This window comes from Pan paniscus, chromosome 20, assembly GCF_029289425.2.
Source record: "Pan paniscus chromosome 20, NHGRI_mPanPan1-v2.0_pri, whole genome shotgun sequence".
Taxonomy (NCBI): Eukaryota; Metazoa; Chordata; class Mammalia; order Primates; family Hominidae; genus Pan; species Pan paniscus.
Window position 1 is genome coordinate 10813900 of NC_073269.2, and position 12433 is coordinate 10826332.

The following is a 12433-nucleotide window of genomic DNA, read 5'->3' on the forward strand; positions in this document are numbered from 1 at the left end:
ATTTTTCTTAAAAAAAAAAAAAACACAAAGTTTGTAATTTTCAATCACCATTATCAGGCTTTTTAAACAACATCTATAAAGAACAAACATCCGCTTCAAAACTACAGGGAGGGAAGGAAAGGGGGGGAGACAGACAGCACCCGCAGACGGGGAGGTTTTGTTATCATTTATTTGTGAAGTTAAAAACGAGCGATAAAAAGTAAAAACTGCCATACAATTTTTTTTGTTGTTCTCATTTTGTTTTCAGTTTCAATCTCCTCTTGAACAGATGAAAAGACAACAGACCAGTCCTGGGATGGGGGACGGGCGGGGCCGCGGGAGCTGAGCCAGGGCGGGAGGGAGAGGAGAAGAGGGGGCTTGGCTGCTGGGGGAAGGGGTCCTGCAATACAACACCTGGTCCAAGGAATGTTCCACCTCTAACTAAAAAAAAGAAATAGCAAGAGTGACTTTTTTTTTTCCTTTTTAAAAGTTTATTTTAAAAACAAGAAGAGGGCCGAGGGTGGGAGAAAATGAATTGCTTTATCCTCAGAGAGGCAGGTTCAGGAAGGCTGGGGGGTGAAGAATAGAGACTTTTTAATATATATATATATAATTTTATAAGTTCTGCTTTGCTCTTTGTGTTTTTAATTTTTAAGTTTTTTTTTTTTTTGGCAGAGATTTAGATCTCGCTATCTTCTCTGGCTGGCTCAACATGGAAGGATCCCAATTTTGAAAGAAAAAGCATGTGAGACACAGAACAGGCGAGAGAGTGAGGGCCCGGCATGCCCCCAAGTCCCCCCCACCCCGCTTGCCGCGAGGGCTCCCCAGTACTCCCCACGGCAGCCATCGCTCTCTCGCCAAACAAAACAGAAGCCCCCAAACAGAACAAAATGGAAAAAAAAATAAAGATTTTTCACAGATGAAGAAGTTCACATTCATTCGATTCATTGAGCCTGCGGAGAGGGAAGAGATAGGAATTGGTCACTACGGGGAGGGAAGGGTGGGAGACTAGGGGGCGGAAGAGAGGAGGGGCTGGAACACCGTGGGGGGGGGCCAGGAAGCCCCCTCCCAAACCTGCGCTGGCTCAGGCTGGAAGGACGTGCTTGTTAACTGTCTAGCCAGGTGCTCGCGGGACTCGCTGGTCACGCTGCTCCCTGATGGAGAAGGAGGGACAGAGCAGGAAGAGAGGAGCGGGGCCGCGGAGGGCGGAGGCGCTAGGGTCGTAGGGGAGCTGCCCTGTCTCCGGAGGGCGGCGGCTCCCGGCGCAGCACAACGACATGAACAATCCAGAGATCATGGTGTCCCCACAACACCCCTGTGAGGTAGGTTGGAAGGTGGCAACGATCTTCACGCCCACTTCACAGACAAGCCCGGGACACAGGCAAGCGCGAGCGCATGGGAGGCTGAGCCCGGCGGGGCAGGGGCCTGGGCCGCTCCCCGCGTCCCCACCAGTCCCTGCCAGAGCCAGGCCGCCTGCAACACAGTCACTTGGACACAGGAAAAAAGATCATGGGTTTAAAAAATAAAAGAATAAAAAGAACAAAAACCAAAAAAGTGATGCAGAGAAGGGGAAAAAATAGACGTTTTCTTCCCAAGTGGCCAGATTGTGAGCAAGGTGGCGGCCGGGCCGGTGCCCACCGTCCGCGCTGTCTGCCTGCCCCCCGACTCCCCAGCAGTTCAGAAGTCCCGCCTGCGAGTCTCAGCGCTCCCCAGCATCACGACAGCGGCACACAGGAACAAGCAGCCGGCGCAGGGAGGCCTCTTCGTTTAACCTCTGGACCCAGCGAATGCTTCCCTGGCGGTGCGTGGGGACTCCCGGAGACCTCCGGCCACACGGCCCCCGCTGCAGGCATCAAGGGCACACCCCGCAGGGGAAGGGGTTTCCGGCGCTACCCACTAAGGCAGGATGGACGGTGGCCGGGGGTTGGAAGGAGAAAGGAGGAGGAGGAGGGTGGCAATTCCCACTTGCCTGCTGCTGTCCCTGCTGCGTGGGCGGCGGCTGGGGGCCGCCAGGACCTGGGGTCTGTCCGTAGTAAGCGGCCTGCTGTCTGTAATATTCCGCCCAGGCGGCACTGTAGTCTGGCTGGGAGCCTGGGGGAGCTCCTGGACCCCCTCCGGTGGCCACTTGCGCTGTGGGTGGACAAAAGCAGGTGAGAGGCTGTGGGTGAGGGCTGCCCCTGCCCCTGTCCCCGCACGGTGGCCACTCACCTTGCTTCTTGTAGTACTCCTCCCAAGCCTTCGTGTAGTCCTGCTGTGGGGGTGCTCCGGGCTGCTGGGGCTGCTGGCCTGTGCAGGCGCCGAGACAGGTCAGAAACCACTCCCCCGGCAGGGCTGGAGCCCCCCCGCCACCCTGCAGACTCACCGATCTTTTTGTAATACTCTTCCCAGGCCTTAGTGTAGTCCGACTGGCCGGTGGGTGGGGGCTGAGGGGGCTCACCCTGAGCCGGTGGGGCCGCAGGGGCCGGTGCGGGGCCGGGGACGGGGCCCGGGGGCTGCTGGTAGTAGTGTGAGTAGTAGGCGGCCCACGCGGCGTTGGGGTCCGCGGCCGCTGCAGCTGCTTTGCCTGCAGGAGATACCCCGGGTGAGACGTGAGCACAGAACAGGGCCCGCCCCCCCCGCCCACCAGGTGGCCCATCACTTACTTGGGTCATGAGGAGCAGGCGGCTGCCACTGGGGGTAGGTATTGCCCCAGCCCTGGGGTGGGTACTGGTGAGGAGGGGGCCCCCCGGCACTGCAGGAGAGAAGAAAGGGATGCTTGAGCAGTGGTGCGGGGGTGGCCGCAGCCGGGCCACCTGGGGTGGGGATGTTTTTCAGTGGGGAGGCGCCAGAGACCCAGACCACCAGGCTCAACGGGGCGCCTGGGAAAGGCCTAGACAAGAAACAACTCGAAGGACGCACAGCGTCAGCTCGAGGACATGAAAGAAGCCCCGAAACTTCCACGTGCGCGAAGGGATGCTGAAAGGCACGTGCTCTACCAGTAGACAGGAGAGGGCCTGTTGATGGTATCCACAAAAATGGGCTGGATGAGGCCCCCCACCTGCACTTCTAGGGAAAGGGAAATGGGGTCTGCTATTCTTCTTGCCAGCTCAGTAACCCCCCGGCCTCAAAACCCAGGAGGCAGAGAAGGATACTCACTGGGGGGGAGCCCCGGGTGGCCCCTGGTTGAAGGGCCCAGGATTGAAGGGCCCCATTGGGCCAGCAGGGCCTGGGCCACCTGGGCCTGGTCCAACTGGGCAGAGAGGACCCTAGAAGGAAGGAGAGTAGCCAAGGTAAGTGGGCTGGGATCCGGGCTGTGAGACCAAATCCCCAGAGCCCGCCCCAACCCACCTCGATCTTTTCCTCGATAAGCTGCTTGGCGTGGTCAATCTGCTGGGGTGAACCCCGGATGATGAATAACTTGAAGTTGGGGTCCCCGTTGGGTGGCAGCTGCCGGGAGATCTCTACGAAGGCTCCCGTCTGCTGGTTTATGGCTTTCACATTCTCGCCACCTGCAGAAACACAGAAGGTGAAGGTGGCCTGCAGTGATGGCCCAGGGAAGAGGGGGCAAGGGGCAGGGCGCAGGGGGCCACACTCACCTCGGCCGATGACCAGCCCACACTTGTGAGTGGGGATGGAGAAGGTCATCTCCCCGCCAGGGGGACCCCAATTGCCTTGGCCTCTTCCTCGGCCTCGGCCCCCCGGGGGCATGCCTGGACCCCCTGGAGGACCTGGGGGACCACTCTGCAAGACAAGAGGAGGAGGAAGATGATGAACCCTGGAAGCCGGTCTGGTCTTGCACTCCCCTGGAGGCCCTGCCAGCCCCTTCAGCACCCAGGGCCACCTACCCTGAGGCTCTGGAGGAGGTCGTTGATGATCCGGGCTGCATGCTCGCACCTGTCTGGGGGCCCCATTATATGAGCAATCTTCTCCGGCCCTGTCCCGTCATCTGAGGCCAGCACCAAGAGAGCAGAGAGACAAGTTTAAAAGAAGAGCCCACCCCAGAGCCCTGCAACGCCGCCTCCAGCGCAGACACCACGCCGGCCTGAGATCTCAGACGCGCTGCGCCGCTCCCAGCCTCCACTCGCTCAGGGATTGAGGGGGAGGCGGCCCACATTCCCAGAGAAGGAAACCCACGGCCAAGCCAGGAGGTGGCTCAAGCTTCTTCCAGCACACAGCACCCCCAGCACTGAGAGATTTTACAGAACAATAAATCTCTGAAAAGCCAGAGGGGCCCTTCTCCCCACGGCAGGCAGCTCAGAGACTGCCTGAGGACTGGCAAGAGCCCAGAGCTGAGGTGGAGTGCCCTGATCCAGCCTGCGGGGCACCCAGGGCTGTCCTGTCAGGATAGGCTCCATCGTAGGGGGAGGAAGAAGAGATCTGATATGGATAGGAACACACGTTCCCCCTGGATGTGGAAAGCCCTCATGCGTCACTCCCTCATGTGTCTGTCCCAGAGAAGAGAAGGGACTGGCCATGTTCTGACGGCTGGACTAAGAGCCGTGAGGTGCTATGGAGGCCACCTGGCTGACCATGGTGCCCAGCTCCCTCAGAGCCTGCCTCCCAAAGAGGGTGGGGGTGCACTGGCCAGGGGCAGGGTGGGCCAGGCCCTGACCTTGCTTGAACTGTATCCGCACGCCAGCATCATTCTGGATCTTCTTGATCATCTCTCCACTCCGGCCAATGACCACGCCAACAGAATGCCTGGGCACTGGCACCTGGGGAAGGAGGCAGCAGCGTCAGCTCGGCCCGCAGCTCTGCTGCCCTCTGCTGCCCACTGGCCACAAGGAGCCACTCACCCCGGCCCCTCCCTCCACCGGTGGGGGAGAGGGGGGTGAAGGCAGGGCCCACACTCACATCGATGCCTCCGCCAATCCGAGATCCGTACTCATTCCGGTCCCCAAAGCCGCCTTGGTCACGTTCCCGGAGGATGTCCATCACCATCTCACAGGCTTGCTGCAAACACACAGGAAGCAGCCCCCATGGGTGAGCCCTGCTGCCCCACACACCCCCCACCTCCTCGGGGGTGCGAGCCTCAACTAAGGACCCACGAACCCTGGGTGAGCCCAGCACAGCACCCTACTGAGCTCTCTACCTGCCACTTTAATGGGGAGGCACTGCCAGCAGCCCGTTTCCAGATAAAAAAGCAGAAGGTCAGAGGTGAGGCCGGTGCCTCACACACACAAAGCTGGGAGTCAGTTCAGGGCCATCCTACGAGCCAACGCTCTTGCAAGCCTCTCGGTGTTATGACCGACTGTTCACATATCTCTCCGGCGTAATGCAGACCCCGAGACCGCTGGCCCTGCCCACCTGCCCGTGCCTCTCCAGAACCCCCTCCACCACCCCAGGGCGTGCTCACCTGCACTTTGTAAGGATCCCCAATGATGCGGAGAGGTTTGTCCACATTCGTATTCTGAGATCCGTCCTGAATTAAGATCATCTTCACTCCAGCGCGTTCCTTTACAAACAAGGTTAACCGTTAGTGCTGGGCTCTCCCAGGACTTCCTGGACTGCTGTGGTGGTGGCGGTGGGGTGTGGCACACGGACACAGAGGAAGCTGCCCAGGTGCTGCCCTCACCTGCAGCTGCTTAATGGTCTCCCCGCCCTTGCCAATGACCAGGCCAGCCTTGCCCGCGGGGATCATGATCTCCTGCACGGTGCCGTTCTGGCCCCCGTTGGCGTTGTCGTGGAACTGTCCTGGGGGGCCCCCACGACCCCGAGACACAATGTCGTCCAGCATCATCTTGGCTTTCCTGGGAAGGGGAGGAGCGGGGGATGAGCGGGTGCCACCGCTGGAGAAAGGTACTCGTCTGGTGGCCCACCCAGCTCAAAGGGCCCAGAGTGTGCAAGGATGACAGGGAAGAGGGGCCAGTCACAGGGGCTGTTCAGGCTCCAGGTTCCCCAGGTCTTGGGCTGCCGGGCAATCAGCCTCATGTTAACATGGCTGTCTGGAGATGGGGGCAAGAGTAGAGGACATGGCGTGCAAGTTGCTCCCAACTTTCAATTCAAACGGACGGAGCGGGCTTCTGCCTGCCCCCCACATCACAATGAGAGGCCCTGTGGGGACTTACTGGACAGATTCTGGGGCTCCTGTCAAGGACACACTGCGCTCGGGTAGGCCACCGCTGTCTGGAAAGAGGAGATAGGGTCAGTGCCCTCCCTGGCCCACAGGCAGAGAAAGGCCTGCCTTGGACACGAGGAAACTTTCAGAACAACCAAGGGCCACTTCTGTCCCATTCAGTGCCTGACAGATCAGTTTACTTCCCCTAAACACCTGGGAGGCTGCTTGATGCAAGGCCAAGGTTGGGAAGAGATCCCAGAAGGGAGGTAGGACTTTTAGGGAAAAGGATGAGGTGGAGGGAGTTGCAGATTCCAGAAGGTCCAGGAGCCGGCCACCCCCACTACCAATGATCACCAGAGCCTCTTCTATAGACAACACGTGCTACACGCCCAAGGAAGCCTCAGAACCCCCTACTCAGCAGGCTTTCTGTAGCTCAGGACTCTGAGATTCGAAAGGTAACTACATTGCCTGAGAGCAGATGTGCAGCCAGAACCGGGATTTGCTCCCGGGCCTGACCTCAGAGTGACCCCTCTGTCCAAGGCACCACCCTGCCTCACGCAGTCTTGCCGGGGTGCTTTCACCCATGCGGCAGGTCAGTGCAGTGCTTCGAAGCTCGGTGTCTGGAACCAGGCCCCTCTGCGAAATGCTAGCCCTGCCACCTCAGTCCATACCCACCCACTGAAAATAAAAAAAGTCACAGCTGTGCCCCGTGGGCAGTACTAGTGGAGTGAGATACTGCACTGAGCCTGGTCCGTAGTAAGCACCAACAAGCGCCAGCTCGCTTCCTGTCCACAGTCCCCGTGGAAATTAAGTAATTAAAGGAAAGTGCAAAGGGCCCAACCCTGGCCCCCACTCTGGCAGGAACCTGATGCTCTTGTACCTGGAGAAATCTGTACTTTGCAGCCTGAATCCTGTTGGATTTTGTTAATTTGTTCACCTCCTCTGCCAATGACTGGATGGAGAAAGAAGGAGAAAAGCAAAGCGTGATGAGGGAAGGGAGCCCGGGCCTCAGGAGACTGTGTGGCCGGGGCCCCAGCCCCTCTGACGTTCAGGAGGGCAGCAGTCCTCTAGAGAGCTCCTGTCCTCTGCCCAGAGGGGACGAAGGAGGGACAAATGAGAACAGCACATAGGAGCCCTCTCAGACCAGGGCTTCTGGGCTGGCAGGAGCTCACAGGACACTTCCTCCTGGGGAAGAGTGGGCCTCCCCACCCAAGGTGACCCACACTCACTCAGGCCCACCATGCCGTCTGGGACCCTGTACTCTTCTGTCATTGAAGTCCTGTAAAGAGACACGCCAAAGGTCAGTCCTCAAGTGGGAAGGGAGGAGGACAGCCGCTCTGGAAGGTCTACTTGAAGCCAAGGCCACCATAGGTCTAAGCAGAGTCTGACCACACAGGCCACAAAACTGACAAGGCCTCAGTTTCCCCATCTGTGCCCCGAGAGGCTTGGTCTGGGCATTGTGGGCCGTGGCCTGGTGCCGTCCCATTGATTCAGGGCGAGAGGGAGCACTGAGTAGCAAGCTGACAGTCACTCTATGTCTCTCAGCTCTAAAAAGCCGGCTGTATGTCCTTTTCATCTTATTTTCCTAGTATTTTATGAAACTACTGGCCCATTAAAAAACAAACAAACAAAAAACAACCCCTGACAACTGCCCTGTGTCAGGTTCACCTCAGTCCATCTGGTGGGGCAAAGAGGTGGCAAAGAGCCCTGAGCTCCCCAGCACTGAGTGGGATGGGCACTTGCAGATGTGTGAGGGAGGGAAGCAAGGCCCTCCTAGCCTCTTCCAGGAAGACGACATTTGTGCTGCTCAGAGTCCCCACACCAGCGGAGGAAGCCATAGGGTGCGGAGACCACCCTATCACTACAGTGACTGCCACGACCCTCCCCTCCCACAGCCCTTCAGACAAGGGGTACGAGGAACGGACACAGCTCCTCTGCCTCATTCCCGTCTGAGCACTCTGGTCAACTGGCACCGGGGGATAAAACCTGAGAGATGTGCCCCCAGTCAGAGCCCTCCCAAGTCAGCAGAAAGGCCAGTCTGCTGGCCAACAGACAAGAAAGCAGTGTGGGCCCCACCATGGCTTACCTTGGGGGAGGATGGATGGGTCCAAGTTGAGAACTGATTGCTGTAGAGAGAAAACCCAAAGCAAAGACTGGCTTAGCTCCTCCTCGGGCACTTGGCACTGCCTGCCCCCGGTCAGTGTGAGCTGAGCCCGGCACCACGGTCCCCAGCCTGCTCCAGTGCCTCATGGATGCTGTGGATTCCTCCCCATAAAAGCACAGAGCTCATCTCCCTCAATTTCAGGGTTCCTGGGATCCCTCAAACGTATGGGCCCCAGAATGAAGCACCAGGGGCCTCTGTAAAGAGCTGCCACCTCCTCAGTGCTTCCAGCTCCTGACTCCTGAAAACCTCAACCCTCTGAAGCCACATATCTGCCACCAGACCCCCTGGACTTACAGTCTCCCTGGGAGGCCAGCTTCTTGCTCTCCGGTTGATCTGGGAAAGAGAGAGGATGGCAGATGCAGCACCCACCCACCCACGGCCGCCTCAAACCTGATGCTGGTGCCACATGTCCAAGGTAAACAGTGCCCCTCGGCCCCCACCCTTAACAGGAGCTGAGACAGGAGCCCAGGAGAGATTGGCCCCTGAGGGAGGCCAGACTCCGCCAATTCCGCCACCAACGCTCAGAGTAAAAAAGCCTCCAGAACACGCAACCACCACCAGGCACCTGAGTCCTCCCGGTTTAGGACAGGACCTGCCTCTAGCAGGGAGGGGTGTCGTGGATAACAGTGGAGTTGGTCAGGGTTAATCATCCGCTACTTGGGGTCACACTACGCACCCCAGAGCTGGGCCAACTTCACATCAAGCCTCAGTAACTGCTCCAGGTTGCCTCAGCCTCCCAGAAGGGGAGGAATCATCTTGGGAACTTACAACTTCGACCCAGTCACAATCAATCTGCCCTCCTCTCTGCCACCTGATACCTCAGGATGGCAGACGGAACAAAAAGAATTAACAAAGCCGGGATTGCTGAGGTTTTAAAAGACCAAACAACAGTGACCCACCCCCTCTGAACCACACTCAAACAAAAGCACCTCTTTAGGCCCCCAGCCCTTCCTCCTAAGCTAAAGGCAGCAGCAGGGAGTTACCTCCATCTTCCAACTGTCTCTTTTGGCCCCCAAAACCAAAATCAGGAGTGCTGTTATTCACTGTCGTGGCAGCATCGCCTCCAATTTTGGCTGCAATCTAGAATAAAGTAGTAAGCACAGAAGAATTACCACCAAAAACAACCCTCCATGGCACCCAGGTCAACTTCTCAGAACATCTCCTGGACACGAAAGCCCATCAGGTCTTGGTGTCTGGCCCTCCAACTTAGGGAAGAGTCAGTTGGTTCAGACATCCTAGGAGTTTTGAACCTAGGCCTCAAGGTTCTCACCAGTTATCTGGGAATATCAAAATTCCCCTCTTCCCTTCTCCTGGGATTTGTGTCTTAATTGTGGCCAGCCCACAATCCACACTGACTTCGTTCTAGGGGTGACAAGGAACAGCGGCTCAGGTGCCAGGGAGGGTTCCCAGGTCATCTCCAAGAGCTTTCAGACACTTCCTCCTGCCAGTGGCCCCAGATCAGAGAACCAGAAAGTGTGTTTTTTTTTTAGCCCCGTTTTCCTGGGATGCTGAAGAGTTCAACTTTCCCCTATCTCCCCCACTCTCAAAATCCTTTTATCAATTTATTGAATAAATTTGAGCAAAGCGATCACTTCAAGGAATATGAAAACCTCATTTGACCAAAACAGAAGTCTCTTTGGATGGCTGGGCACTGTGGCTTATGCCTGTAATCCCAGCATTTTGGGAGGCCGAGGCGGGCAGATCACTTGAACTCAGGAGTTCGAGACAAACTGGCTGACATGGTGAAACTCCATCTCTTCTAAAAATACAAAAATTAGCTGGGTGTGGTGGTGCACACTTATAATCCCAGCTACTCGGGAGGCTGAGGCAGGAGGAGCACTTCAACTGGAGAGGTGGAGGCTGTGGTGAGCTGAGATCGTGCCACTGCACCCCTGCCTGGGTGATAGTGAGACTGTTTCCAAAAAACAAACAAACAAACAAAAAACCAAGACTCTATGGGACACAAGTTACATCTCAGACACGTGAAGAGCAACTTTAAAGAAACCTCAACCCAGGATCAGAGTCTGGGGTTTAGAAACCCAAACCATGTTAAGAATCTCCCTTTCCACCAGTCTCCATTTTTCTACGCTGCTCTAGAGCCAAAACTCATGGGATGCCCACAGGGGGCCTGTCCCCACCAACTGACAGCACCAGCTTCCTCCCTTCAAGCTGCCCCAGAATCAAGACGGTTCCATGGGCAATAAGACCAAATGCACGCTAAACCCACCCAACTCCAAGGGTGAGAGAGACGACAGAGGGCCAGAATACCGGCGTTCACTTAACGGGACCTCCCACCTTGGGAGGAGCCAGCCTCTAGCCCCGGAGGCATTGGGACAGCCCAGGAGCCGGTCGGCGGCAAAGTCCTCCCATTCTACCGACCCCCACCCCACCAGGCAATGGGGAGGCTGCAAATGGAGCTGGAGAGGTCAGTCCTAGCAGCATGTGACACTTCCTTGTCATTACGCCTCAATACACGGTGGTGGGAGACCCTCCCTTCTTTCCCCCAAAGAGACAGACCACGCTTTCAAGCCACCAAAGCATCCAAGAGCCAGTCCCCATGCTCGTCTTCCCCATTTCGCCCAAGTGCTCAGCCCTGGACAGGTCCCCATCCACTTTCCCGACTGAAGAGGAAGGACTGTCTCTCCCACCCCCACAATGTCCCTTTCTCCTAGAGAGGGGACAGAAATGGGACGGGGTTGGGGGCAAACACTGCCCTTTGCCCTGATACGGAGGGGAGAGTAAAGGCCCTCCGCCCGGGAAGGTGGACCCCTGCCTCCAGGAATGTCCTAAGGCGGGGGGCTAAGGGGGTCCCAAAAGTGCGTCTCCGAGCTCCGGGGCGCCTGCACACCCAGGCGCCGCTCCTGGTGACCCCCGGTGCGCCCCTACCCCCTGCAGGGGGGTCACCCGCTGGGATCCCACTCGAGGCGCAGCGGGAGGGCCAGGCCCCCGCCTACCGCCCACGTGACCCCGCGACGGCCCCGGCCCCCCTCCGTGACCCTGCGCGCGCGCGCGCACGTGACCCCCGCCCCCTCCCCCGCCTGCGCGCGCGCGCGAGCGCGCCCCTCAGGCCCTCGGCCTCCTCACCTGGCGGGCCCGCTGCACGGCGTCGGCGAAGGCGTCCTTGCGGATTCCCGGGCCGCCTCCGCCGGGTGGCTGAGAGGGGCCCCCGGCCGACCCCCCGCCCGGGCCGCCGCCGCCGGGACCGCCGCCGCCCCGGTCCCCCGCGCCTGGCGGGCCCGGCGGAGGGCCTCCCCCGGCGCCTCCGGCTCCCCCGCCCCCGCCGGCGGGCGGCGGCGGCCCGGGCGGGGGTCCTCCCGTGCTGTAGTCCGACATGGCGCGGCGGGGCCGGGCCTGGCGCGGAGGCTGAAGCTGAGGAGGCGGCGGCGGCGGCGGCGGCTCAACGCGGGAACAAGGCCTCGCTCCACACGGCCGCGGAGCACTCTGGGAACCCAGCCGCTGGGAGGACGACGAGGGGGGAGAGAGTCGCCCCTCCCGCCGCCGACGTGACGGACGACTCCGGCGGGCCAATGGGAGGCAGCCGCCGCACCCCGGACACCAATCGCGAGCTCTGTAGGAGGTGGCCAATCGGAGTGCAATGAGGGGCAGTGGGCGGGAGGCTCAGAGTGACTGACAGCTCTCAGAGGCAATAGCTGCGAGCTGCCCGTCTGGGCGGGCAAATGAAGGAGATCTGAGAAGGCAGGAGGCCCAATGAAACGCGAGTGCCAGATTCGCGGGGCGGCTTCAGAATTAGATTGACGGTTCTGAAGAGTCACGTGGACTGTAAGGCCGGGCCTAGAGGAAGACTCCTATGGACCGGCTGGGTGGGCGTTAGGTTTGATCGTCGTGGACACAAGCCAATGAATGCACGTGAGAGGTGGTGCTTGTAAAGATGGGCAGTCAATTAATCCAATCCCTGACGAGTTCTGGGTGATGAGGTTGGCTTTGGACTTTAATTGCTTCCCTTGTTAACCAGAATCCTTTTCTATCCCTGACTTCTAAGCCAATGGCTGAGCGACATGGGTGGGTGTTCGGTGACTGACACTGGTCTGGACAAATGGGAATGAAGGAAATCAAAGCGCCCAGTTTTGGTGGGAGCCAGTGGAAGCGCCGCTGCATTGGGGCGGAGTCGGCCACCAGACAGCGAGGGGATTAGCGGGAACTGTAGTGAATGGCAGCCGACGTGGGCGGTGGCAATCGGCTGCCCGAACTCAGGCCTGATGTCTGGGTTAGCTCACCGGCAGCCTGGTTGGGTA

At 58.8% G+C, this 12433-nt stretch overlaps 1 protein-coding gene across 2 annotated transcripts; it reads right to left on the minus strand.

Annotated features, from left to right (window-relative positions):
- Positions 1–151: 151 nt before the first annotated feature.
- Positions 152–11716, minus strand: KHSRP (KH-type splicing regulatory protein). Of its 2 annotated transcripts, none has more exons than XM_034945547.3 (19): positions 11265–11716; positions 9164–9260; positions 8475–8513; positions 8103–8142; positions 7246–7295; positions 6897–6968; positions 6027–6084; positions 5534–5708; positions 5315–5413; positions 4813–4911; positions 4571–4673; positions 3804–3904; positions 3555–3699; positions 3307–3467; positions 3115–3224; positions 2622–2710; positions 2417–2542; positions 2188–2265; positions 152–2109 (listed from the first exon to the last, which is right to left on the minus strand). In XM_034945547.3, exons 1-19 carry the CDS (start codon positions 11511–11513, stop codon positions 1832–1834), a joined length of 2169 nt encoding a protein of 722 aa, XP_034801438.1. In that variant the 5' UTR covers positions 11514–11716; the 3' UTR covers positions 152–1831. The 2 variants fall into 2 exon arrangements, with proteins under 2 accessions (XP_034801438.1, XP_034801437.1); XM_034945546.3 differs by having other exon boundaries at positions 2342–2542; positions 11265–11711.
- Between the last annotated feature and the right edge of the window lie 717 nt (positions 11717–12433).